The sequence below is a fragment of the Lampetra planeri genome, chromosome 17 (genome assembly GCF_965212315.1).
Source record: "Lampetra planeri chromosome 17, kcLamPlan1.2.h2, whole genome shotgun sequence".
Taxonomy (NCBI): Eukaryota; Metazoa; Chordata; class Hyperoartia; order Petromyzontiformes; family Petromyzontidae; genus Lampetra; species Lampetra planeri.
Genome location: NC_136123.1, coordinates 4,856,345 through 4,881,936, shown reverse-complemented (window position 1 = coordinate 4,881,936; position 25,592 = coordinate 4,856,345). Strand labels below are relative to the sequence as shown.

The window sequence follows — 25,592 nt, the reverse complement described above, 5'->3', positions numbered from 1 at the left end:
ATGAACACGCGAACCCCACTGCCAACTACATTCCACATTGGCTGAATGGGAAAACACCTGAAGGAAATAAATGGATTTTAAAAATGACAATACAAATTGTGGTTGAGACACTTATGAAGCATGTGTAAAATAAATGTTTCCAGAAAGCATAACGTGTATATCGATATCGATTTAAAAAGGCAGTGTTGCCATATAAAATAATGCACATCAGCTACGGATTGTCAAATGCGGAATCATTGTAAAGTTTGCCACAGTATTACACAGTAACTATGCATGCTGCAGGTTGAGAAGATGACTTCATCTGCAGCAGTGTAAGAATTATTTTCAGGTGCTCGGTCAACACGGGCGATGCGCGATTAGGTTAGATTGAATACAAGTGTGAAAAGTAGTAGGCATACATTTTGACTTAAAGCTTTCGTGACTGCAGGAATTCATTCTTTGTATCTTTCGGTAAAGTTACGTAGATGTAAAATAAGATAATAAAACTAATAAAAAACTCACGACGTTTCGATCGCAACAAAAGCGGTCGTCAGGCAGAGAAGGGGGGGGTAAAGGGACCCTTTTTTCACGAGTTTATTTTAATTTTATTATCTACGTAACTTTACAGAAAGAACCAAAGAATCATAGTAGGCATGTATAATGATCCACCCCGCCTGGAAAATGAATTGCCACGATTCAAGAACCAATTATTTGCCTCAATTGTAGTTAACATTTTTTAGGTTTCGTCCTTGTAGTGCAATTTATTCTGAGCACGTGGCATTCACACAATAGGTTTATTACTCTTAATTTGGAGCTTTCGTGACTGCAGGAATTACTCTTTGGTTCTTTCGGTATGCTATTATTTCGGTATGCTATTATTATTTATTATTTTATCTTTATACGCGACTTTACCGAAAGAACCAAAGAGTAGGTTTATTACTATAAATGCAAATATTCATGAAACACTTGCACTTATTTCAACGCTTTACAATCCTTTTGATAGAAGGGTTTTTTGATGCCATGTTGGATAAAGATTGCAAGTGATTTCCAAATAAAACAGCCTTCATTCCGCATTTGATTAAGCAAAATGTAGAGTTTATAAACACGACAGATGCACTTTGCATTCAATTCGTTACGATCCAATCACTTGAGATTCAGAACTGCAAAAAATACAAATGACACTTGACATTATGATCAGCAATTCTTTATTGTTTTGGTATGTACATCACACCGATGTATCAGCACACTACACAAATAATTATAGCTTAAGTTTAATCTTTTGAAAGTAGCTTGACTGATTACTTATTGCCAACTTAAGTGCGACAGTTTACAAGCATTCGCCATTTATTTTTAATTGCCTCGTCACGAACAAAACCTCCCACCCGTGTGTTTAAAGTCAAATGCATCCTCACCCCCCCTACCCTTTTTCACAAGATTCTGTCAGCTTCAACAATGAAATTACTGAAATGTTGGTAATCAACTTAAAATGAGCTCTGCTAATACAATTTCATCAAAAATACTATTTCTGCATTTGCCATCCCTGTTGCCATAAGAGCAGGTAAATATTCCCACGATGCGCAGTATTTCACGACGTCGCATGTACTAGAAGGTGCTGTGGGTGCAGACAGATGGGCCCTGACGTTGCTGGGGCTTGCTTCTCCTCGGCTGCTCACTTGCTGACCTGGTGGATGGCATGCGCCAGGTAGCCCACGTTCCCAGAGCTCAGGCCAGCGATGGAGATGCGGCCGTCCTTGGTCATGTACACGGAGAACTCTTTCATCAGGCGTTCCACCTGCCCCACCACAATGACAAGTGCCGTTAGTGACATCGAATATGGCCAAAGATTAATGGTTGAACATTTGACACAGCGCTTTGTCGACTGACCTCTGAATGAAGGCCTCCCCCATGTCCGTAAATGGGGGATACTGGACCAAGCTGGTTAGTGCAGTTGATGAAATAGGGGAGGTTCAGATACCAAGATACCACTCGCCACTTCTGTTATCCGTGGCCAGGAATCGAACTCAAGTCACTGGCTCCATGCGATAATCACTACGCTAGTTTTATTTGAAGTGTATTTAGTTGGAAAATTGATCAGATGGATATATCTGGATATATCAGATGGATATAATTTACTAGCTTTTTTGCCCGTCCAAGGACGGGCGTTATATTGCAGTAAATCTGAAATATTCAATAGAAAAATTGTTCAGCTCATGATTATTAATGAGGGGAGGGGGTTGCCCCATATGGAGTGACGTCACGCACGGGACGGACAGACATTTCTGGGCGATTATAGTAGGTAAAAGGTTCTTCCATTATTTTTAACCTACTTTAATATAAAAAATATGTCCTTTATATTTAGTTATATACATCTAGAAAATGATGAATAGGGTTTAAGTCAAAATTGTTACACGATGAATTCCATCCAATTACAGTCATCATCAAGATACCACTTTAAAAGTAACGGCTTTATTCATAGCACACAACCTCAGTGCAAGTCCAATTCAATTTAAATTTTGGAAAATGGTAAAAAAACATGATGAAAAAAATACATTCAGATGCGGTCACACGAACAAATATGAAGTTGCTATATGTATAAGGAGTATTAATCAATCCCGTTTTCGGTCCATCTTCCCTCCTTGCACTACTCCGCTGGAATCAACTTCCCTTGTGCTTTAAGCAGTCCCCCTCCTTCAATTCCTCTTTAAATGCTTCCCTCGTTTCTCTACTGCCCATTCTCCTCCACTCAGTCCCTACCATTTTGTGATCCCTACGTACCCTCTATCGCGGTCACTCATTCCTTAATCCTTGTACACCCCTGTCAACTACATCATTACACTGTCATCGTTTTGTAAGCTATGTCAACACCTTGAGTGAAGGCGCTCTACAAATATAAATTAGATTAATCTAACTCTTTGTTTTTTTCGGTAAAGTCACGTAGGTAAAAAAATAAAATAAATGAAAACAACGAAATTAAATCACGACGTTTCGCTGTGGTTGTCCCCACCTGATGACGGATGCTTGTGTTGCGCCCAAAACGTCGTGATATAATTGAGTTGTTTTCATTTACTTTATTTTTTACCTACGTGACTTTACCGAAAAAACCAAAGAGTATGAATCCTTGCAGTCACGAAAGCTTCAAATCTAGAATTAAATTAATCTAAGCCGGGTACATTGGATATTCTTGGAGGGAGCAAACAATACATCTTAATCCCCAGTGGCAAATGTTTCATCTCATCAAATCAACAGACACCATGGAAATGCCAGCAGTGCAGAAGCACAATTCCATCGGACATTGTGAGACCCATGTCAGAATATTTATTTATCGTTGAGTAATCCAATAAACTGTGAAGCTCGCTTTCACAGATGTCAGATGGCAGTGGGGTCTGCGACGGGGCCAAAACCGCCAGCTGACACGGACACAAGACTCGGCCGTGTGCCCACCTGCTCAGGCTTGAGGCCCGTGAAGCAGAACATGCCGATCTGGTCTGTGATGTGCTGCCAGTTGTGTGTGGAACCCTCCTTCTTCAAGTCATTGACCAGCTGACTGCGCATGCCAATGATGCGGTCAGCCATGCCCTTCAGCTCCACCAGCCTAAGCACACGCAAAGACAAAATATGAAATTCCCATTGTTTAACTATGCAGACTTTCGGGGCAAATGCTGCGAGTGCCCATAATGACAGCAACAGCAAAAATTGTCGTTCACCAAGTGGCGGTGACATCACCACGGCGCTTGTGCCATGCTTAGGGTGCACTTTGAGCCCGTAGTGAGTACACACACACTGAAAATAGGACAGAGGTGAGATGGGTTTGTGCGATAATAGCAGATGATCGAAAAGGATAGATTAGTAGAGACAAATGGAAAAGATTACATTTGGTTGGTAAAATGTCACCAACATCTGCCCTCAATCAGTGATTTCGTTTTGTGAATGCCTCGTGAAAGACCTTAGATTTTTACATTTCAACATAACTTGCAAGCATTAACATAAGCCGTTGTCACAAATATACCACTTTCATTTCAGGTCACTGGTTGAGGCTGAAGTTTACGTGTTCATGGTTCCGTGGACCGTACCACTCCTTGCGAAGGTCGGGGGTGTTCATGATGGTGGCGGCCAGTCGCGCTCCGGTGAGCGGGGGGTTGGAATACATGGGGCGGATGAGGATCTTCAGCTGAGACTCTACACGCTTGGCCTCTTCAGCATCCGTACACACCATGGTGAAGGCACCAATGCGCTCGCCTATCCCATGGGATATGGGGGTTGGGGGGTGCGAGGTGTGCAGTCAAGAAGAACACACGTTATCGGAGAATGGGCAAGACGATCAAGCTAATCCAGCTGCAGCATCTGCGCAAGTCATTGATATATAATGAATGCAGAGCAGGTCGGGGGCGAGCAACGTGGTAATGGAAAGGTGCGTACCGTAGAGGCCCATGTTCTTGGCATAAGACTGGCAGAGCGCAATGTTGTGACCTTGCTCCAGGAAGTAGCGCACGGCCCAGGCATCACGGTTGGTGTCTCCGCTTGCAAAACCCTGGTACGCCATGTCGAAGAACGGGAAAAGGCTCCTCTTCTGCAGTTGGGGAACAGGAAGGACATTGCAGGGATAGCAATCAATACAATGTAATCGTGTAGTGAAAATTAACAAACAGAAATTCTCAAAAGCCATTGCAGATTGTGCTATAAGAAGGCAGTGTTGATGATGACAATTGAGGAATTTCAGGATTCCATGTAAATGACTGCCAACATACACCTAAATCTTCATGTGCACGAATTCCAACTGCTGTAAATATTATTGTAAAACTATGGCTTTATTTGATCATGCCGACAGGAGGCACGGACAGATTTTTCAAGCTGCGAGTGCAAATGAGAAAGGATTTTCTGTCATCATGACCATGTCGTTCATGACTGCAGACGGTGACGTCAAAGGCCCAGCGTGCGCGAAGGCATTAATGCAGTGAAAGCTGTTTACGAGTGGGAATGTCACATGCACACTTTCACAAAAGCAATTTTCACACATAAGAGACTTGCAGAATATTCACTGTCATAATAAATGTGCGTGTTAGTTGACTGAATAGATTGCAAAGAACTGCAGTTTATTTGCTCTATTAGCATCTGGCCTTTTAATGCTTAAAGCCACGTTTCATCTTCTGTGATATAAATTTAAATCCTCCCCTATACTTATAGTTTGACAATTTTTTTTATCAGCGCTATCATGTACTCTGTTAACTCAATAAAAAGCACATGTAACAAGATATTTCGACCTTTAGTAATATATTATGCAGTATGAACGGAGGGATTCACATGCCCAAAACAATAAATTAATGAATATCTACGTCATAACTGGGGAGTCAAAAATAGCTTAACATTATGAACCGAAGTGCGTAATTTTCACCCGATAGTCTTGTTGACACTGCTTTACATTTATAATAAACATAAAAAAATCCCCCCATGTAGAAAAAAACAATCAACCACCAAGTGCTTCCATGCGTTAGTTTAACGGCACACAATTTGCTTTCGATATTTTCTGTTGATTGTTGAAAATAATGTGATAATTCCATCTCAGGAGCAAATTACTTTCCATTAGCACCTGAGAATGCCTCTCAACAGCTTATTAAATCCTTTATATTAAGTTCGCTTGCTTGCTTAGGACCGTGCAAAACTTTCGGTCGTTTTTTAACCCATTTCCCGTGATCAAATCGAGCTGACATTTTCCACACAGACTCGTTGTGCGTGACAATGAATTTTCGTGAAATGTTTTTTCCAAAATGTTACACTGTTTAGGGAATTTTTTTTAAATATTTATTTACCAATTGGTTAATGCTGGCACACAATCATCTGACCCATAGGTGGCAGCCATCTCAAGCCAGAGGACGAGAGGACTCTAGCCGCCCCGATGCCACGCATATAAAGGATTTATCGTGAAAAACTTTGTTTTTACGGGTTAATTTTTTTTACTTTTTTGTTATAGGTTCCATGGGATTTGAGCATTGGTGGCGAGATGTTAACTACCTCACCTGGTATGCAGGAAGTCGTGGGCTCGATCCCGATTGGCACCTGCATATTTGGAGTTTTCATGTCTCTCTCCTCTCTCATTATCATCACGGTGGCAAGATGTTAACTACCTCACCTGGTATATACAGGAGGTTGTGCGTTCGATCCCAACGCTGACGCCTGTATATTTGGGATCTGCATGTTCTCCCCACAGTCGCATGGATTTTTCTGCGCAGCCGGTTCGCTTATGAATAAGCGCTATAATGCTCAGTGGGTCTCTCCTGGCAAAATAAAGTTTAGTTTTAACGAAAGGCTGGCGGCAACTGTCCGGCTACAACGGCATGGAGACTGTGTAGGAGAAATTCCACGTGTGCGCAGAGAACGCCAGCGGCACGTTGTGATAAAAAACGAAACGTTGAAACGAGTGTGGGGCCTGGGGCGAGGGACGCAGGAACCAGTGGACTCGATTTGAGGACCCCTGCCATACCAGAAACATTGAGAACCATTGCTCCGTTGCATTCTTCACTCACCCCGGCACCTTTTTAATTGGTCTCGCTGCACCAACAGCTCATCTGATGGCGGCTCACCTTCACGACGGCAGCAATTTCCTTCCACTGCTCGGGTTTGGGATCCACGCCCGTGGGATTGTGCGCGCACGCGTGGAACAGGATGATGCTCTTCTCCGGGATTTTCTGCCGAACGAGAGAGGTAAAGGATTAACCGCGGTCTTTGACAAACAGAAAGGGAGGTCACACGATGATGGCAAGCATTTCCTGGAGGCTCCGCACAAGGCGTCGTCTGCGGTATAATCGTTCCCAATTATATAGTCTCAGTAGTTTAATAAAAATAACACCAGTCTTATTTCCAATGAGGACATGGCTAAGAGGCATGCAACGATGCATTGTTTAATCGATTAAGAAAGCAAGCATCTAACCATGTGCAAACAATTATATGTTATTCATAGCTATTGTTTGTCGTTGGTTCATGTAAACCCTACTGCTATTACAGACACCGAATGCATCACAAATGCCCCTCAAACTTATCTCAATCGACTCGTGACCTTGAATCATGGAAATGTATCAAATCTCAAATCATCGCATGTATATGAATAAAGCCAAGTAATAAGCACAGCAAACACAGTACTGGAAACCCATATGCCTACAAAAGTGTTCCACACTCGATGGGCTTCATAAATGGTTTAAGTGCAAAGAAACACTGGACACTAGCTCGTCACTTCTCAACTATCATTCTTGTACCTGTATGTGCTATGAACAGCAAAACCAGATACCAGAATGCCATGGGTGTGTGCACAGCAGTTAGGTCAACTATTTTTGCACTGACGCCCAGATGATTTAGTGGAATGTGACAGGGCTTATAAATAGAAACTTAGTAGAATAACATAACCAGGGTTCATGTTGGGTCATTAAATGTTTGTCATGTAACACTTAAGGATTGTCTGCATGCCATGTTTCACATTTGAAATATACTTAATAACAAAAAGCTCTTGCTACACACGATTACCTTATAAGTAGGGGTGGGGGAACCCCCAGCCCGAGGGGTTAAATACGGTCCACGATTTCACTTCATACAGCTCGTGGCCAAAGGGTCTACCACTTCCAAATGTCCCGCAAACAATATTTATCCGTCACTACGGCCATCTCAGCACGCGTGTCTACTTGGGAATTACGACTCAAGATCAATGCGTTAGCCGGAGGAAATCAGTGCTGGAAAGGTGAGCCGTAATATTTTTGTTGCATTATTATTGAACAACAAACATGAAGCTGTAAAGTGTCCATGTTGCCAAAGGACGTTAAATATTCTACTTGGCCCTTAGTAATTAAAACGATTCCCTACCCGTCTTATAGGACGTGCCCCATCCATAAGTGAACGAATAAGAGAGGAACATATGTTGCAAGCAGATAAATAGTACGCGTTTCCACGCAACCAATGAGAACACACTCACCGAGATGTCATCAAGTGCCCCAGAAAAGTCAAATCCGCAGGTGCTAGGGTCGTAGTAGCGGTACGCCTTGAGCTGCAAGCCGCTGTCACGGAAGATGGGTGTGTGGTTCCCCCACGATGGCTTGGGCAGGAACATGTCGTGGCTGGCCTGGTGGAAGCGCGACTGCACCCGGACATTGGCGACGAGTCAGCTTGTGGAACATGGGCGTTAACGGAGCTAAAGAACACCATATACCAGGGTTTCTCAAACTCCTGTCTTCGCAAATTACCACACGATCCTCTTTGCCACGTGTTCCAATTTCTCCATTTAAATAGAAAATTTAGCCGAGGCCAAATGCAAAGATTTCTAAAAAAAAAAAAAATCTACATTCTCTACATCACGTGGGATGAGTTTATCAATCATATGGTGCGTGCAAGATGTAAATGACTTGTATGTATGAAGAACTTATTTCGCACTGTACGTAGCTAACTGTGCTAATCGGACGTTATTTGCAAGTGAATGGAGCAGCTTGCTAAATATAGGTGTACTGTAGTGAGTCGCAATGACTAGACTTTAGGAAACCCTGCCTTAAACCGAGCTTACTTGGCTACGTGAACTCACCATGAATACTCCGCCCACACGCAGGCTGCCAGTCCCAGAGATGCACTGAACTGTGATGTACTGTGAAGAGATCAACAGTCAAGATACTTGCTTAGGAACAAAAACAGAGAATTGTTTTAATTCAAATGTATATGATAAGGAATGTTAGCATGCGCATCTAAAAATACATTTGCTTGGGGGCCGAATATTACGGAGCGATAAGAATAACATTAAACTAAGACAGCAGGTATTATAATATGGGCTGCATGATACATCTACTGCTTGGAGGGGGGGGTTTCTAAACCATTGTAAACTTTATCATCATCATGGGACCTCCTTTGCCAGTACCAAAATATACTAATAGGGTTTTTCCCCTTTTTTTCTGGCGTCATCTGGTCGAACACCATATGAGACTAGGCTCTAAAGAAAGCTGTCTCTGGTGTGGACCAATCAGTTTCAAAGACAATGCATACATTATCAGAGTATTGTTTTTTGTTTGCATTTGACTGCAAGTATTGTGGTTAACGTAAGCATGATCCCTTGCAAAAGGTGTCAGTTTTGTTGCCAGAAAAAAGGGGAAAAACCCTATTAGTGCATTGTAAACTTTGTTCTCACTCATTGAACAACAACAAAATTCCAGGCTTGAATCACAGCACCGGAACCGTCGCGGTTGTGTCCCATCAAGGGAAGGGTGACGCCTTACTCGGCCACTCTTGATGACCTCGCTGTCCTGCCCCAGGGCCAACTCCGCAGAGGCCTTGGTGAATTCGGCGAGGCCCCCGATGGGCAGGTACTCCTTGTCCTGCTTCTTCCCATCCAGGATGGCCTCAGCCTGTGGAGTATACAAGCATTCAAATATGTAAATTATGAGAACCCATCACAACTTGAAAAAATGCAAACTAGAAACAGAGATTTAACAACATATACACACAAAGGTGTGTATTATATGTGTACGAAAGCCCTCAGCCTTATCCAGACCACCAGCTCGAAAGAACTGAACATGTGGCCATTTGGTTGGGATGGCCATGTTTTCTCAGCTGTTGAGTTGGTGGTCTCAATGACAACATGTCCAATCATTCAGTTATTTTGAGCTCGACTGGTTAAGGCTGAGAGCTTTTGTACATGCAATCCACACCTTTGAGGATACCAGTATGACACAACTCAATACGGTTCTGAATACTTGAATCGCTTTACTGATGGCAGTTATACTTTGAAGGCTCAGCCTCTTAAGCCTCACCTTACCATATTAATAAAAAGTGTGCCGTACTTGGCCCTTCCCCCTCTCCAACCATTATATATACGGAGTGGTAGCTCTTGTAATCTCTCATTTACTTGATACAGCTGTCGTGGCTGTGACGGTTCCACCTGAAGACGGAAGCTTGTGTTGTCTCCGAAACGTCGTGATTTTTATTTTTTATTTTACTTTTATTAATTTTAATGTTTTACCTACGTGACTTTACCGAAAAAACCTAAGAATATGAATCCTTGCAGTCACGAAAGCTTCAAATCTAGAATATAGGAGTAGTATGGGAAGGTTGTACAACATTATATAGGCAGATCTTAGTTACTGTGTCAATGCCTCTGCAATATTCATTTTCATGGGCCATTCTTGGAACACACGCAGGGCTGTACTGTTCTGCGAGGGATCTCAGTTCAATCTTTATCTCATGACAATGCCAACAGCACAGTTGGGATAAAAATTGGGGATTTTTTTTTTCAATAGCACTATGTGTATATTTTTTTTTTACAGCTCATATTTAAATTTCGATTTAAAGCTTTCGTGACTGCAGGGATTCATCTTCTTGGTTCTTTCGGTAAAGTCACGTAGAATGAAAACAATAAAATAATAAAAATAAAACATAATAAAATTATGCTGCTTGCGTTGTGGCCGAAACGTCGTGAGAATTGTATTTTATTATGTTTTATTTTTATTATTTTATTGTTTCCATTCTACGTGACTTTACCGAAAGAACCAAGAAGATAATATTTAACTTCAGGGATCCAGCAGTTTATCTTACAGCCAACCACAAACACTGCCTGCAAACTATGTCAAGGACTAAGGCTCATGGTAATGACTTGAAGAAGGTTGAAGATGAGCCCATAATTGTCCGCCCCAGAGAAAGAGGCTTTTTAAGGGGTTCTTATAACCTGATGGATTTCAGGACGACTATCAAGAATATATCCCAGTGACCTAATTATACAGGAACTTGTAACAGTTAACGTTGATGTGCAACAGAGTATCATAGATGTGCTAACCAATTAAATAATGTGTTAAAACGAATAAATAATTGGAAATAAAAAAGTGCCTTACTCCTATGCTACATCGTGGATAGCAGAAGGCAAATATCTATTGTGTACTGTACTACGCAGCCAGGTCTATATACTCCTCAGCTTAATTCACACTGACCAGTGTGGCGAAGTATAGTCAAACAATCGCCTTAAGGCCTTTATCCAGCAGCGGAATAACGAAGGACTGTACATTACATAACAGCCTTAGCAAACGCTGATCTCGCTAAGCTGCTATTGACTACATGTACGGCGATTGTAAAAAGCCACATATGTTAGCCCTTTTTTCCTGCTCAAGTAAATGCAATTGGATATTTAATCTGCATGCGCTATCTTGGTCTATCAATATATATCTTGTAGTCTGCCAGGCAATAAATAATAACTACTCTTGTAGGTCATTTTAGGACAAACACCAAGGTTGTGAAAAGACAGTGACACTTGTTGCATGTAAATGTTGTGCACACACCATGTGGTATTAACGTAAACACGTTGTGAAATTAAGAGGGGGAAAAACATTTTTGAAGGCGAAGTATTTGGAATTCACCAACATCCAGACAAATTTTACAATTAATTTCTACTGGTTGCTCTACATAAGCCATATGAAAGGACGGGGAAGTCTCAAAATAATGTTATTTTGTAAATACAAAAGTAAGCTTTTGGGCAAAGACACATTGTAAGAATAACGGAATTTAATTGTTCGCACTTACAGCTGCTTTTACTTCTCTCACGATTGAACATGTGAGATTATCCCTTTCTCATGTGGCACTTAAAAACTTTAATCACACGTTTGCCCTTGCAATGCCAAGGTCACAGGCCCTAACTTCAACAACATTTAAGGCCAGTCTACATTCGGGTGATAGAGAGGATGCTCTGAAGCCCCCCAGGGAGGTATTTGGCCTACTATTCCATAACGGCCACATCGTGGAAGAGGTCAGAGTAGCCACACTTTAGCCCACCAGATGTGACCCACAGGTAAATTAAATGTGGCGTAAACATTTATACTACTGTGTGGAGAGTAACTTTCAGATCGTTTCAGCTGCCTTGCCGGCGATTGAATCGAATCGGCGAAATATGGATTGCAAGTAATGTGGCAGCATCCGCCACTCTACATTACCGGATAAAAAACCATAAGACTTGAACTTGGGAGTCTGAAGGTTCCCTAATAACAAGTCTGGCTAGTTTTTTCTGAAATCATAGAATAAACATGTGACCCGTGGCATGTTGTTCATATGAACCTTATAGCGGGACCCCGGGGTCCCATACGCCCCCGGCTCTCGCATAAACTGCGTTGCGACGTCTTTATGTCTGTTGAAGGCGAACGGATACGGCAATCTATTCCTCTCGATGACCTCTACACGATGCGCTAATCAAGGTTTTGTTCCATGTCTACGGCAATTTTGGCGACGACAGGTGCTTGGTGAAGAACGAGGATTTATTTCTGGCCTGTGTCAACGGCGACCTTCTTCCAGGGGTGATCAGATTTCGGCTTGGCTGCTGGACCGGTCTCAGCGGCCGGCTCCACCATCGCGGCAATGGTGGCACGCTTTCGTTTCGTCGCGCGAGTGGGGCCTCCTTCAGGCATCGGATCGTCGTCGATCTGCGAGCCGATCTCGCTCGGGACAGCCGGATAGTACGGCAGGTGTTCGGGTGGAATTGAGAAGTTGTTGTTCGATAGCGAGGCCAGCGTCTTGGTTGCTAGGCTGCTGACAGGAGCCGTCGGCAATCGGATCGACTTGAACGTCTCCTTCTCGATTGTGTTGACGTTGGCGCCAAAAAGATCCCGTGGAATGGATCGCCGAACGATATCGACGTTCTCCGGCACGATCAGCGGGACGTAGGTGACCTCGTTGTCCGGAGTCGAGCTCAGGTGGCTCATGCCGAGCACTCCATCGACCTCAAAGCCGTAGTTTGTACGTGTATCGGGGCAGCATCGACTTTAAGTGCTTCTTCAATAGACTGTCCCAGCCTATGTAAAAAGGGCGTTGGGCATCCTGATGATCGATAAATGTTGCCTCGACACTGCTGATCAGGTTGACAGTATCGGCAATATGCGACGGCGTGTAGAGGTTCTAGGCCTTCATCGAACTGCGACACCATGCAACAACTCGATCGGCTTGGTTGTGCGAGTGCCCCGGTATGAAGTACAACAGAACGATCTTGCGGTAGAACAAGAGCGACAGCAGCGCAAAGAACATGAACACAACTTGAGACATGTTCTGGCCAATGCAGTTGTCCAGAATCATCACCAGGGTCTTGGTCTTGGGCATCGCGCCCGGGTTCTTGGCGAGCAGCCGCATGTGGTACGTGAAATGGGAGACTGCACAATGCGTCCGCGCACTCGTTGTAGAAGATCACATTGCTGACACCGCTCACGATGTCCGCCAGCACGAAATTCTGCACCATCAGGTTTGAATTAAGTAATCGGCCGACGGTGGCATGTGACCATAGTGTGACATGGCGAAGCTACCGCCAAAGTCCACACTCTGAATCGTCGGCAGGCGGCTCGACTCGTGGGCAGAATTGACGTCGGGTTCGGCGTCGTCATAGTGGTCCGGAATGAGGTTGACGGGAACGTTCTGATCAGAAGCATGCTGCTTGACGTACTCCTTGACGAAAGTGGACACCATCCGGCGCTAGCCGACGCCCGCATCGAGATGGAAATTCTTCTCTAGTAGGCGCTCGCGTTCATTTGCTGGAAGATCCTCGCACGCGAGCTGGATGTCGAGGCAAACGCAGCAGTCACAAACGTCTTCCGTGGTGCTTGTCAAGCGCAGTCCAGGATAGAACATGTGAATGTATTGAATCCATCGCGAATAAGACACGACTCGACTCCCCTTGACAGCATCCAACTTGGCCTTGTATAGGCGATAAAGCTCGGTCCAGGTGATGTTGGGCTCAACAAAGTACTGTCGAGGCCGACGATGAGAGCAGGGAAAGCTGTCCTCAACCTCCCACGTGTTGGCATTCTCGTTGATGGCGTCAAGATCATCATCAGCAAGGACGTGATGTGGAACCTTTGCATTCGCTTGTTCAGCTCTTCTGCGCATTCGTCCTCGCTGTGCTTGGACGGCATGACAACAGAATGATCCGTGCCAGGTGGGTTGCGGTGTTTATGTGCGTGGTGGGACGGAGTCGCCAAAAATAAGTAAATTACGATTTTGATCATTTAATCTGGACCCTGGAGTCCCGCCAAAAGGTTCATATTTTAGTCTGTAAAAGGGCTGTAATTGGAAACAGAAGACAATGTCTGCCAGTTACCAGCACCATTTTAGTTGTGGATCCAAAGTGCAGAACAGATAACAAAAGTCACCCGAGAAATTCAAGGGCTCATATGCCACAGGGACAATTTTGTAATTGTTAACTACTGAAAATCAAGATGACGTTTGTTATGTATTCGTAGAAACCATTTTTCAAACACCCCCATTTGCATAATCCACTGAAGAATCGAAAACAAGACTGTGGACATACCTGCCTAGAGGCTTTACAGCTTTTAGTCTGGTGCTGAAGAGTACAAAAATAAGTAATTTGACAAATCATTGCATATGGAAATTTATACAAATCTGTGTGTGTCCCATTATGATAAACAAAGCAGAATCTATAGGACTAATGGATTCCTAGCTCTCAGATGGCCATAAGGTTAACAATTTGGCAACTTATTGTATTACAACGACTTGGCACGGAAATTCCCACAGAGCTGCAAATCTGGCTTTTGTTGCATTGGAAAGTGCTACCCTCAGCCCTGATTTACACTTTGGCGAAGGGCACTAATGGCTTGGCTGAATAGGTGACGAGCCTACAAATCAAAGCAGGCGTAGTATTCTGAAAACTATGAAAGGCCACAAAACAGCAATATTGTGGCTTCTGTTGCAAATTTCAAAATAAGGCAGAACAATATTTAAGAAATACCCACCTTTCGGACCGACGGCAGGACAAATGGTTTGCCATTGTCGTCACGGTAGGCGCCGACACCCAGATTGATCTTCTTGGGGTTGGTGTCGCGCTTGAAGGCCTCCGTCACTCCCAGGATAGGGTCGGGGGGTCCCATCTCCACATTTGCCCACCATGAGCTGGGCAGCACACATTCAATCAACATTCTATCACTTGAGGTGGCCTAATGGATTCAGAAGTTAAGAGCTCTTGAGCCACACAGTTATGATTCCAGTGTTAAATCGGAGTCACTAGGCATGATTAAACTAGGTTGTCACGTGTAGCCAGTTGATGGTCTTAGCCTGGCGACTAAGGATGGCAAAAAACAAAACTATATTAAATAGTTATTTACTTTAGCCTGTATTCGCTCGGAGACTTAACACATTTATCTAATGAACACAGCACATTTCTGCAGGATATTAAAAGGAAAGTTTCAAGTGTGCATATAGGTCAATAGAAACAACTTCACAAGTATTAAGGTGACATCTTTCTGCAGCTGTTCTCAGACAGGATGATGCACTGCTAGCTGTATGATTAATTCATTCCTTAATGTAATATAATTGTAAAAAAAAAAGAGCAAAAAAAATGCTTAATTTGATTAAATAACTTTTTATCATGGCAGGATGGGTAACAATGTAAATAAAATCTGTCGTGAGACAAAAAAAAAGGTGTGTCGTGGGACAAAACATTAAATCACCATTTTAAATACAACACTGGTATTTATGGTGCTGTAAAGTGTGACACATTTTCACCTGAAAAACGCCAACATTCAATTAAAAACGATCAAACACAATGCCGACATTTGAGGACGCGTTATGCATCTCTCTGCATCACTACGCCCTTGGGGCAAATACAGTACAGCATGCCGAATCCGAATAATGAGGCTGAGAGCTATTTGGGGTCCATAGTCTGTAAAATACATTTTTAAATCGATTATTCAATTCAATTCAGCTTTCTCAAAGGTGATTTCCTACCAGGAAACATCACTCACGGGCGAAATTAGAAACATGAAGCAATATATAAAATGATACACAGGGTGGGCTGATCCTTGGAGAGATAACATTTTAAAAATTGGAAAAAGTAGTTTTTTCCTACTATATCATACTATGTTCACGTTTGTGCTCTATAACCTAATTCGCATCACTATAAATAGGGAAAATAAATAAGCAGTATGTCTTTCAATTATCCACCTCTCCTCCACTATCATGGAAGCAATTGAAATGTATTACTATTGTACAAGTACCATCCCTAGCTGCAATCTTTCGCAAAGCTTATGGGAAATCCTAAACTGCATCCACACTAACAATGGCAGCCCATGTGGTGGATACTTGATGCAAAAAAAACTCTCCCGAGTGCTATTGTGGTCACCCAGAAGCCCATGGAATATATAACGACTCAATGCCCCATTCACAAATCCGAAGGAGGCATCATAACAACGACGCACAACACTACTCCCGACGCAATTATTTGACTCAAGCGCCTGAATGTAACATTGTTGCTCTACATCAGCCATCTCGATTGCCCCCACCTTAGCTTAACATGTTGTGATCATCTTTTTTGTTCGTAATTTATTTGTGCGCGTAGCATCGATATACTCCGCTACTCCTGATAAACCATCCGACTCAACCACCTGAATTGAAAAATTATTGATAATTGGTTTTTTACCCTTTTATCTGGCAACAAAACTGACACCTTTTTTACAAAGAGTCATGTTTGCATAGACCACAATACCTGCAGTCATAATGCAAACAAAAACATAACTCTGATAATGGACAGTGCATACATTATCAGAGTTATGTTTTGTTTGCATTATGACTGCAGGCATTGTGGTCTATGCAAACATGACTCCTTGTAAAAAAAGGTGTCAGTTTTGTTTCCAGATAAAAGGGTAAAAAATACAATTATCATATTTTTTCTTCTGGCAAATGAGGTTCCAATTGTGAAAAATTATTGTTGCTCTGCATCTATAACACGAAGGCGACGTAAAGTACCACACCACGCAGGCTAAGGGCGCGTGGAGACGTTTGTATGAAAATAGCTGCAGCAAACAAACAAACAAAAAACCTCCTTCAAGGTCGCCGGAAAGTCTCCTCTGTCACGGTACTCAACACGCGGTCACACTTGCCCGCGTCACGGCCACCTCTTCCAGGTCGGTGCAAGAGCTCCCCAAGTGCCTGGCGCGTGCCGCCCAGGCTGACTGACCACTTTGCACGATTGCAGCAAATTCGATGCCTAGCTACTCTTGCCACAAAACCAAAGAAGATTGGCTAGATATTTGTTTTGACCCCCCCCCCCCCCCTTTTAAATAACGGTTGCAGAGTACAGGCACAAAAGGTGCAACAACGCAAAGTGGCCAGCTACCCAAAAAAAGACACAACCGAGTACGTTAGCTTGACTGCACGAAGGTTATAAGAACTTGGAATAAAGAGATGCGAGGGAATTCCAAAGTCACGCAGTAAGTGCAGTTGAACACAAGTGTGGAAGAGATGAAAAAAGACCGGTTAAACCGAGTCCTCAAGGGTCTAGGAATGAATGAGCGACAACTCTAGTAGCAAGAAAAGGCATCTAATCATACGTGCCGCCCTATTTTAGCTTAACATGTTGCGATGATCTCTTTTGATGCCATTTTCGTTGCCCATATAATATCATCGTGACTTATCAGTGATAGGGTGTCGTGCTGTCCAAATGGGCTGGTGGGTGTGGTTCTCATCTAGAATAATGGTCCAGAGACACTGTTGAAAATGCCATGTTACTAAGACGGAGGGGGGTGGGGGGGGAAGGATTATTATTAACATGACCTTCATATTCCCCACAGAAAATGGTGCTGTTTTCATTACCAGAGTGCTCACATATGGATGACGCTGGGCAATTGAATACGCATTTTTTTTTTATCCATAACTGAATTTTAAGGAACATGCACACGTTAACAATGTGCTTTCGTCAAACAATCTGCTTAAGTGGTGTAAACCTGGTGTGGGAAAATCACAATTTAATTAAAGCGCTGGTATATTTAATTATCTACACATATTAATTGCACAATACAAATTTGCATATTTATGTACGTAATAAATACTGTAATCAAGTTATAAGTTGACTATGTGGGTGCTCTTGTACAGTTACCACATTCATATTCTTGGTTCTTTCGGTAAAGTCACATAAGGGAAATAATAAAAGAATACAATTTTTGTTTTACTATTTCATTATTTTATTATTTCCCTTCTACGTGACTTTACCGAAACAACCAAGAATATGAATGCCTGCAGTCACGAAAGCTTTAAATTGAAAGTTACCACATTGTCAATCTTCCTTATCACTGAGTTTAAAAGAAGGTTAATGACCGTTACGAAATGCAAAATATGTTGGGTTGATGGGGGCTCGTTGTCAATGCTTGGTTTTATTTTTAAACGCTTCTATCTTGTTCAAGGACACGTTTGTGTAATGCAATACTACACGTCTGTATCATTCAGCCTCGGCCTCCCCATTTTTTACTGAACATCAATGCTGAATTGGTAATCTTACCATAAACAACCAATTGTGTAATAAACAATCAATAGCACCATTGTGTACCGACTTGGATAATAGTTAAACAGGAAAAAAAACGCCCAGCCTGGTTTGAATAAACCCACATTGCACATCCGAAGATTTGCTCAGTCTATGAAATCGCATTAGCAGCACTGGCAAGGTGACCACGTTGCATTTATTGGCAGGCAAAACGAGGTCACCCCTAAGCAAGCAGAAACTGCGCTATATTTTAAACCAAATGTATATGCATTAAAATGCGTATAGTGCATGGAATAAAAGTTTACCATATGCTCTCGGTATTACAATACTGGGTCAGTTGGACATTTAGATGGCAAGTCCACACGAGCCAACTAGAGCAAATATAACTGTAGTTTTCATGTTTATTGTACGAATGTGCACGCCAGTTCACTAGTGCATTCAGAACGGTGCATGGTAATTGTACACGAATATCAATAGGGTATTCAGTTATAATGAATGCCCTACTGATGTGGTCCCTGTATGGGAGCTGCATTATCCCCGTGTTGTATTGTGGCACGTGTTATACTGTGTATTTACCGTATGGTGGGCTCAAGCAGTCCTCTAGAGCGATATAGGTCGTTTCCTGTACAGTGGTCCCTCTGTATGTACTGTAGTGTACGGCATAAGGATTATGGTAATCCCTGTACCGTACACTACAGTACATGGTGCTGTATTCCACTGTGTAACAATTTTTTAGTTTCTGTGTAGTAAGTGTTATTTCCTAATTGCTTATGCCTCAAAAGTACAGAAAATTGATATTATTCACCACAAACTTTGCTTTTGTGACCAGGACAGTGATATTTAGAAATTTACCTATTTTCCAGAACATTCCAGATATATTCAGTGCTGACTAAACTCGGAGTAACTTCTAGAACATTCTAGAACTTTCCAGTAATATAAATAGTAGTATAAATACAAAGGCCTTAAGCCCACCAGTTCAATTTAGTTCCAGCTGCCTAAGTGGATACATATCTGTATTTTTCTGAGATGGCGTCAAGAGGCTGCAAGCATCCGGCAGATGCATTTTGCTCTGTCTGCAGCCAATTAATCAAGACACGATTGAAAAAGTACTCGACAAGCATCTGCTAAGATGTGCGACGCCTACAAGGCATATTTCGGCATGCCTATCAGGGATCAAGACAAATACTGGGCATCTCAATTCACCTGCGAGCAATGCAAAAAAACTCTGGAAGGTAAGATGAACAATTTAATGTTATAAAATTAGTAAAAAAAATATTGTACAAGTTTAAAATTTCAAAATTACAATTTTCAATGTTCTTGAAAAAATCTAGTATATATGAAAAATGTTGCGAGAATCTCTTAAACATTAGTCATGGGTGAAATAATTGTATTTTTATCGGATGGTACAGAGGGGAAAAGAGAGCCATGAAGTTCGCTATCCCAAGAATTTGGCAGGAACCCACTGACCACTCAAGCAACAGCTACTTATCCATAATGGACCCTTCCAAACGTCAGACTGGCAAGAATGCACCTGCTATCACGTATCCGGACCTTCCTTCATCCATTGCCCCGGTGCCACACTGCCATGAGCTCCCTGTAACCACTCCTCCGGAAAGAGAGCGGCCGTCTTAAGAAGAGAGCAGCAAGTCAGAGGGTGAGGAAGACGTTGTAGATCCAGATGACAATTTCAGAGGTGGAGCTGAGGAGAGAAACCCATACTTCGCCAACCAAAAAGACCTCAACGACTTGATCGGAGATATTGGTCTCACCAAGTCCAATGCCGAGCTTTTGACATCTAGGCTCAAGCAGTGGAACTTGTTGAATAAAAGTGTGCAAGTCGCAGATCAGGGGAAGCGTCACCAACCTTTTAGCAGTTTCTTCACCCGTCAAGATGGGCTCTGCTTCTGCCACAATGTGGCCAGTCTGTTAGAGGCAATCGGAATCGCCTGTAACCAGAATGAGTGGCGCCTCTTCATTGACAGCTCATCCAAGAGCCTCAAAGCAGTGCTGCTCCATAATGGTAACAAGTACCCATCTCTTCCCCTGGCACACTCGGTGCACCTCAAAGAGGATTACAACAGCATCAAGACCTTGCTGGACGCCTTGAAGTATGATGAGTACCGGCTGGGAGGTCATGGGAGACTTCAAAATGGTGGCATTCCTGATGGGTCTCCAAGGCGCTTCTACCAAGTTTCCCTGCTATCTTTGCCTTTGAGACAGCAGGGACACCAAGGCGCACTACCACAGGCGGGACTGGCCACAGCGGACCGAGTTCTCTGTGGGGAGGAACCACGTCAAGTGGGAGCCACTGGTGGACCCCCGGAAGGTGCTGATACCACCACTGCACATCAAATTGGGCCTTATTAAACAGTTTGTCAGAGCTGCAGATAAAGAGTCGGGAGCCTTCAAGTACCTTCAAGACTTCTTCCCTAAGCTGTCTTAGGCAAAGGTCAAAGCCGGTGTCTTCGTCGGACCACAGATAAAGAAGATCCTGGAGTGCAATGAATTCCCCAAGAAGCTTACTAGTAAGGAGAAAGCGGCTTGGAACAGCTTTGTCGCAGTCGTTCGTGGCTTCCTGGGCAATCACAAGGTCGAAAACTATGTGGAGCTGGTTGAGACTCTGGTGAAGAATTGCGACACAATGGGCTGTATGATGTCCTTCAAAGTCCATATCCTTGATGCTCATCTTGATAAATTCAAGGAGAACATGGGAGCGTACTCAGAGGAGCAAGGCGAGCGCTTCCACCAGGATATACTGGACTTTGAACGTCGCTACCAAGGACAGTATCACGAGAACATGATGGGAGACTACATTTGGGGGCCGATTCATTAAAGTGATTTACAGTATAATCGTAAATCTCGAAAAACTACTCACTTTTAAATCTCTTGTAGTTATTTGTGTATTACTTTAGTATAAATACATGTTAATTTTAATTCATGTTGTTTTTTCAGACTTTATGTGAACGAAAAGACACAAATTCGCCCGTTTTCTCATTGAAAATAGGTACATTTCAAAATATCACTGTCCTGGTCACAAAAGTAAAGTTTGTAGGGAATAATATCCGTTTTCTATACTTTTTAGGCATAAGCAATTACGAAATAACACTTACTACTCAGGAACAAAATTTGTATTATTGAACGATATTGTGGCATTCACTTGTCTTTACAGCGTTATGGTTCCTATTCACATTATTGCATCGCAGTCCTTGTATATACATTAATACGGTGGTGTCTCCTACGTCTCATTGTGACCCTTAATGCGACGTTAACGACCCCAAGCACCAGCCCTGGGCTCTAACAAATTGCCCGATCGGCGCTGCAGCAGCGTGCCCAAGCCTGGCCCAGCAACGACCTTGAGGCCTCGGGAGGGCCCTCTCCATCCAGCAGTGGATTGACAACGGGCCCCAAGTGACATCGTTACGCGAGCAAATCACGGGGGTGGTGGTTGGACAAAAACTCGTCCACATCGCAACGATTTTCACAGCGACCGCGGCGAAGCGGGTCCCGGTCCTCACCTCGCCCTGGCTGCTGCGGCCGGGGCGACCTTGAGCAGGGGCAGTCGCCCCAGAGCCGAGGCCGTGAATCCTTTGCGCAGCGCCGCCATTTGGTTGGTCGCTTCGCGTTGCGGTTGCGTGAGACCGACAGAGACGCGATGGTGATAGAGACTGAGGAGGGCACACGCGTGTGGACCGTGGAGGGTGGAGGGTGGCAAGAGCGCACGGACTTGCTGCACGCGGGTGGGTGGGAGGGTCCTACTTGTACCGCGAGATGACGTCGTGTGAATGCCAGACGTGCGTTGTGATTGGACAGAAATGACGTCGTGTCCACTCAGCCGTCGTGAACGGGACGCACGGAGGTTTGGGTGGCTTGGCATCGACGCGATGACGTAAGCGGTCTACGTCATGACGTTTTGCAGCCGATCGTGAGGGTGATACCGTAAAGGCGTGGCTTAACCTCAACGTGATGACGCAAACACAGGGCGTGGCTGTAAACGCGGTTTACGTCATTACGTCACACCGACGCGGATCAGAGAGGTGCCTGTTGCCCGTGGCTTTAGCTCTGACGTCATAACTTGATCAATGTGATGACGTAACTTTCCAAAAGTCATGGCCAAGTGCATTTTACTCAAGCCACGTGCGTTTGAGCTCCTGCCAAGGTTACAAATTGTGTGCATGCAAAGTTGTCAATGGATTTCATCATCTAACATAACATTTAAAGAAAATATGATTTCATAATTATTTACAAATGTTTCAACAAATACATTTCCACGAGTACATTTATTATTGTTTCTTGCATTGGACGATGAAACACAGTAAGCCGAACACGAAAATTGATGGGAATGGGTTTTGAAAACCCTTCCGTTTCATCACGTGATTGATGATGTCGATGGACGACGGCCTCCCGACTGCCCTCTGCTGCCCGCCACTGACTGGCAGCCCGCCCATGCCTTTTCCCCACGCTAGCCTGGCCGTGAAACATCACCAATGTTATAAGTACTATCCATTCACCCAAGCACTATCCACGCTCAACCCTGACGAGCTTCAGAAATATGAGATGGGGTGCATTGCGGGTGATTTGGTGAAAGGCGGACTAACCACAGGGTCCATCCATCGCCATAGAAATAAAGCTTTCACAAATGCATGTTTAGTTTTATTTTTTCAGAACTCCTGGGATTGTATAATAATAAATCAATGAAACTCATATTTTCTGATTCCATTTCTCTTTTACAAGATGTGTGTCAGCACAATTGCCAAAAATGCATATTATACTGTTAACGTTTTAATGTCAGAGAGGCACAAAAATTTAAGAAGAAAAAATCATAAACGTTCAAAAATGTTACATGGAACATCTCACATTTACATGTGCAACCCTTTTGTCAATCCACTGCTGGGTGAGGGCCTCTGCACACTGTGGCGTGGGACGTGGGGGTTATTTGGCCATATTTCACCACTATCCTGGCCAGGTTTGTAAAGGTGGGGAGCTCAGATTTGGGAGCATAGAAGGCAGAGGTCGCAAACGGGTTTCCGTACCCAGCCGTACCCGTACCCTACCCGTACCCGGTCGGGTACGGGTAGGGTACGGGTATCGGGTACCTGATTGCGACCTCTGGGATGAAGCCATGTTGCAGGCGCGGGTGGGTTGATTCTAGGAACTTGAATTGTGAGAAGAGACAAGACGTTGGGAAATGAGTGACAAACAGTTACTCACCAGTGACTCACGGCCTACCCGTACCCGTACCCGGCCGCACCGGGTACGGGTAGCCGGGTATCGGGTAGGGTACGGGTATCGGGTACCCGGTTGCGACCTCTGATAGGACAGTTCTCCAACTAATTTTGCTACACTGCCATCTGCCCAAAAAGTAGCGTCACAGCCTGTAACAGTTGTGCATGCTCGTCGCGCTGTCATGCAAGATACACGATCAATTATGGTGATGTGACGAGATCGGATGCATTCCAGGATATGTACTCGTAGGGTTATAGCCTCCTAAATATTCTGCTATATATGATTATAATTAAAGAAAATTCATTATTAAAATAAAGATAAATATTGAAATAAATTCCCGTGAGACGTTATGAATCTAAATGATTCATTGTCGTCCGGAGGCATTCACAAAAAGTTACAAACCAAATGTGTATAACCCTCACCTGAACATGGGGTGGCGCTAATTACCATGTTTTTGAGCCATGGGAAACATTCCACATTCCTAGAGCTAAGACAGCCACTCCACAGGAAAACCAATACAGTGTAAACATTATAAAAGGCAAAGGTGCAGCCTTGAAAATTCCTGCTAATGTCACTGCTGGTGGAAGGGCATCCACAAGACGTAGCTATGAGAACCCTGATGGAAGGTATTTTGACTTCCTCTTCTATGCTGGTCAGATGTTGTGGAAAAGTTTTGAGAACACGCGCCTTACCCTCACATACACGACCGGCCAATCGACTCTGGTGAACCCATTTATATTGCTGGGTGGACAGAGGTGTGGGGGATTTAAGAAACTTTCGTCATTGTTAGCTGCCATACCGGGTGATTGAACGTGCATCCTCTGGAATGCAAGTCCAGCGTGCCAACCATTTCCCCAAGGCAGCGTCCCAACATATACACTAATTTAATGTCCTTTACTTTTCCAGCAAAGCCCTACTGGGACTCCATACTTTCTAAGGAGTGTTCTGCATTGGGATGTTTGTATAATTCCATTCATGTTTTGCATCTGGCACTCAGGCATTGACACAGTAACTAAGATGTGCCTATATAATGTTGTACAACCTTCCCATACTACTCACTCCTATATTCTAGATTTGAAGCTTTCGTGACTGCAAGGATTCATATTCTTGGGTTTTGTCGGTAAAGTCACGTAGGTAAAAAATTAAAATTAATAAAAGTAAAATAAAATAAAAATCACGACGTTTCGGAGGCAACACAAGCTTCCGTCTTCAGGTGGAACCGTCACAGCACGATAGCTGTATCAAGTAAGAGGACTGTTTTCTTGGAATTTCTCTTACTTGATACAGCTATCGTGCTGTGACGGTTCCACCTGAAGACAGAAGCTTGTGTTGCCTCCGAAACGTCGTGATTTTTATTTTTATTTTACTTTTATTAATTTTAATTTTTTACCTACGTGACTTTACCGAAAAAACCCAAGAATATCTCTCCTATATGGCTCAGAGATGTGGTCAACGACAGCGTTACTAAGCCGGAAAAATGGATGCCTTCGATCAGCCTGTAAAGGATACGTCACTTGAGCGAGCACATCACCACAGGGTACCCCATCAGTGTCTGACAAATAGCCAGACGACTTTGGTTCTTCTGAATAAGTTGCCCGGGCGGATGTCTCAGCAGATCACACCAGAGCCCTGCGAGCGATCATCGACAGCCAAACCCACGCCACGGCTGACGTGGCCATGCACAACACCGACTGATTTTCAACTCCATGGCCTTGGCCTGCAACTCAGCATGGCGGCGAGCGCTAAGTAGGGTCACCTGGTGGCGTCTCGTGTGGACCGCCACGTCCCGAGGGGTTCATGCCTGATCACGATGATAATGATGTGCTAGGGAAATATACATGGAGAAAACCATCGCATACCAGCGAATGGCAATGCTCTGGAAAGTGAAGTTATGAACACATTTGTAATATTTTCACCTCTGGGCCACCTTGCAGCCCATCAACTCTTTCTTCTCAAAGTTGTGGACGACAGGTGTGTGCTACACCACTGTTAGCTTTCCTCAAAGTGATGCTCAATTTATCAACAACAGAGAGATCAAGAGAGATGAAGGACTACTTTTACGTTGCAAAGGTGGATTTGTAGCTCACACAAATCACTGGAATTTGAAGTCACGGCTGTAGATTCTCATAGACTCAAAAAATGTGCT

The 25,592-nt window shown here is 43.6% G+C and overlaps 1 protein-coding gene across 1 annotated transcript; it reads right to left on the bottom strand.

The window, feature by feature from the left end:
* Positions 1 to 1,167: 1,167 nt before the first annotated feature.
* GOT2 (glutamic-oxaloacetic transaminase 2) lies at positions 1,168 to 21,998 on the bottom strand. Its single transcript, XM_078601912.1, has 10 exons — positions 21,739 to 21,998; positions 14,706 to 14,862; positions 9,213 to 9,341; positions 8,531 to 8,590; positions 7,931 to 8,092; positions 6,555 to 6,659; positions 4,396 to 4,546; positions 4,050 to 4,215; positions 3,421 to 3,571; positions 1,168 to 1,771 (listed from the first exon to the last, which is right to left on the bottom strand). The coding sequence occupies exons 1-10, from the start codon at positions 21,825 to 21,827 to the stop codon at positions 1,649 to 1,651; spliced, it is 1,293 nt and encodes a 430-aa protein (XP_078458038.1). The 5' UTR covers positions 21,828 to 21,998; the 3' UTR covers positions 1,168 to 1,648.
* Between the last annotated feature and the right edge of the window lie 3,594 nt (positions 21,999 to 25,592).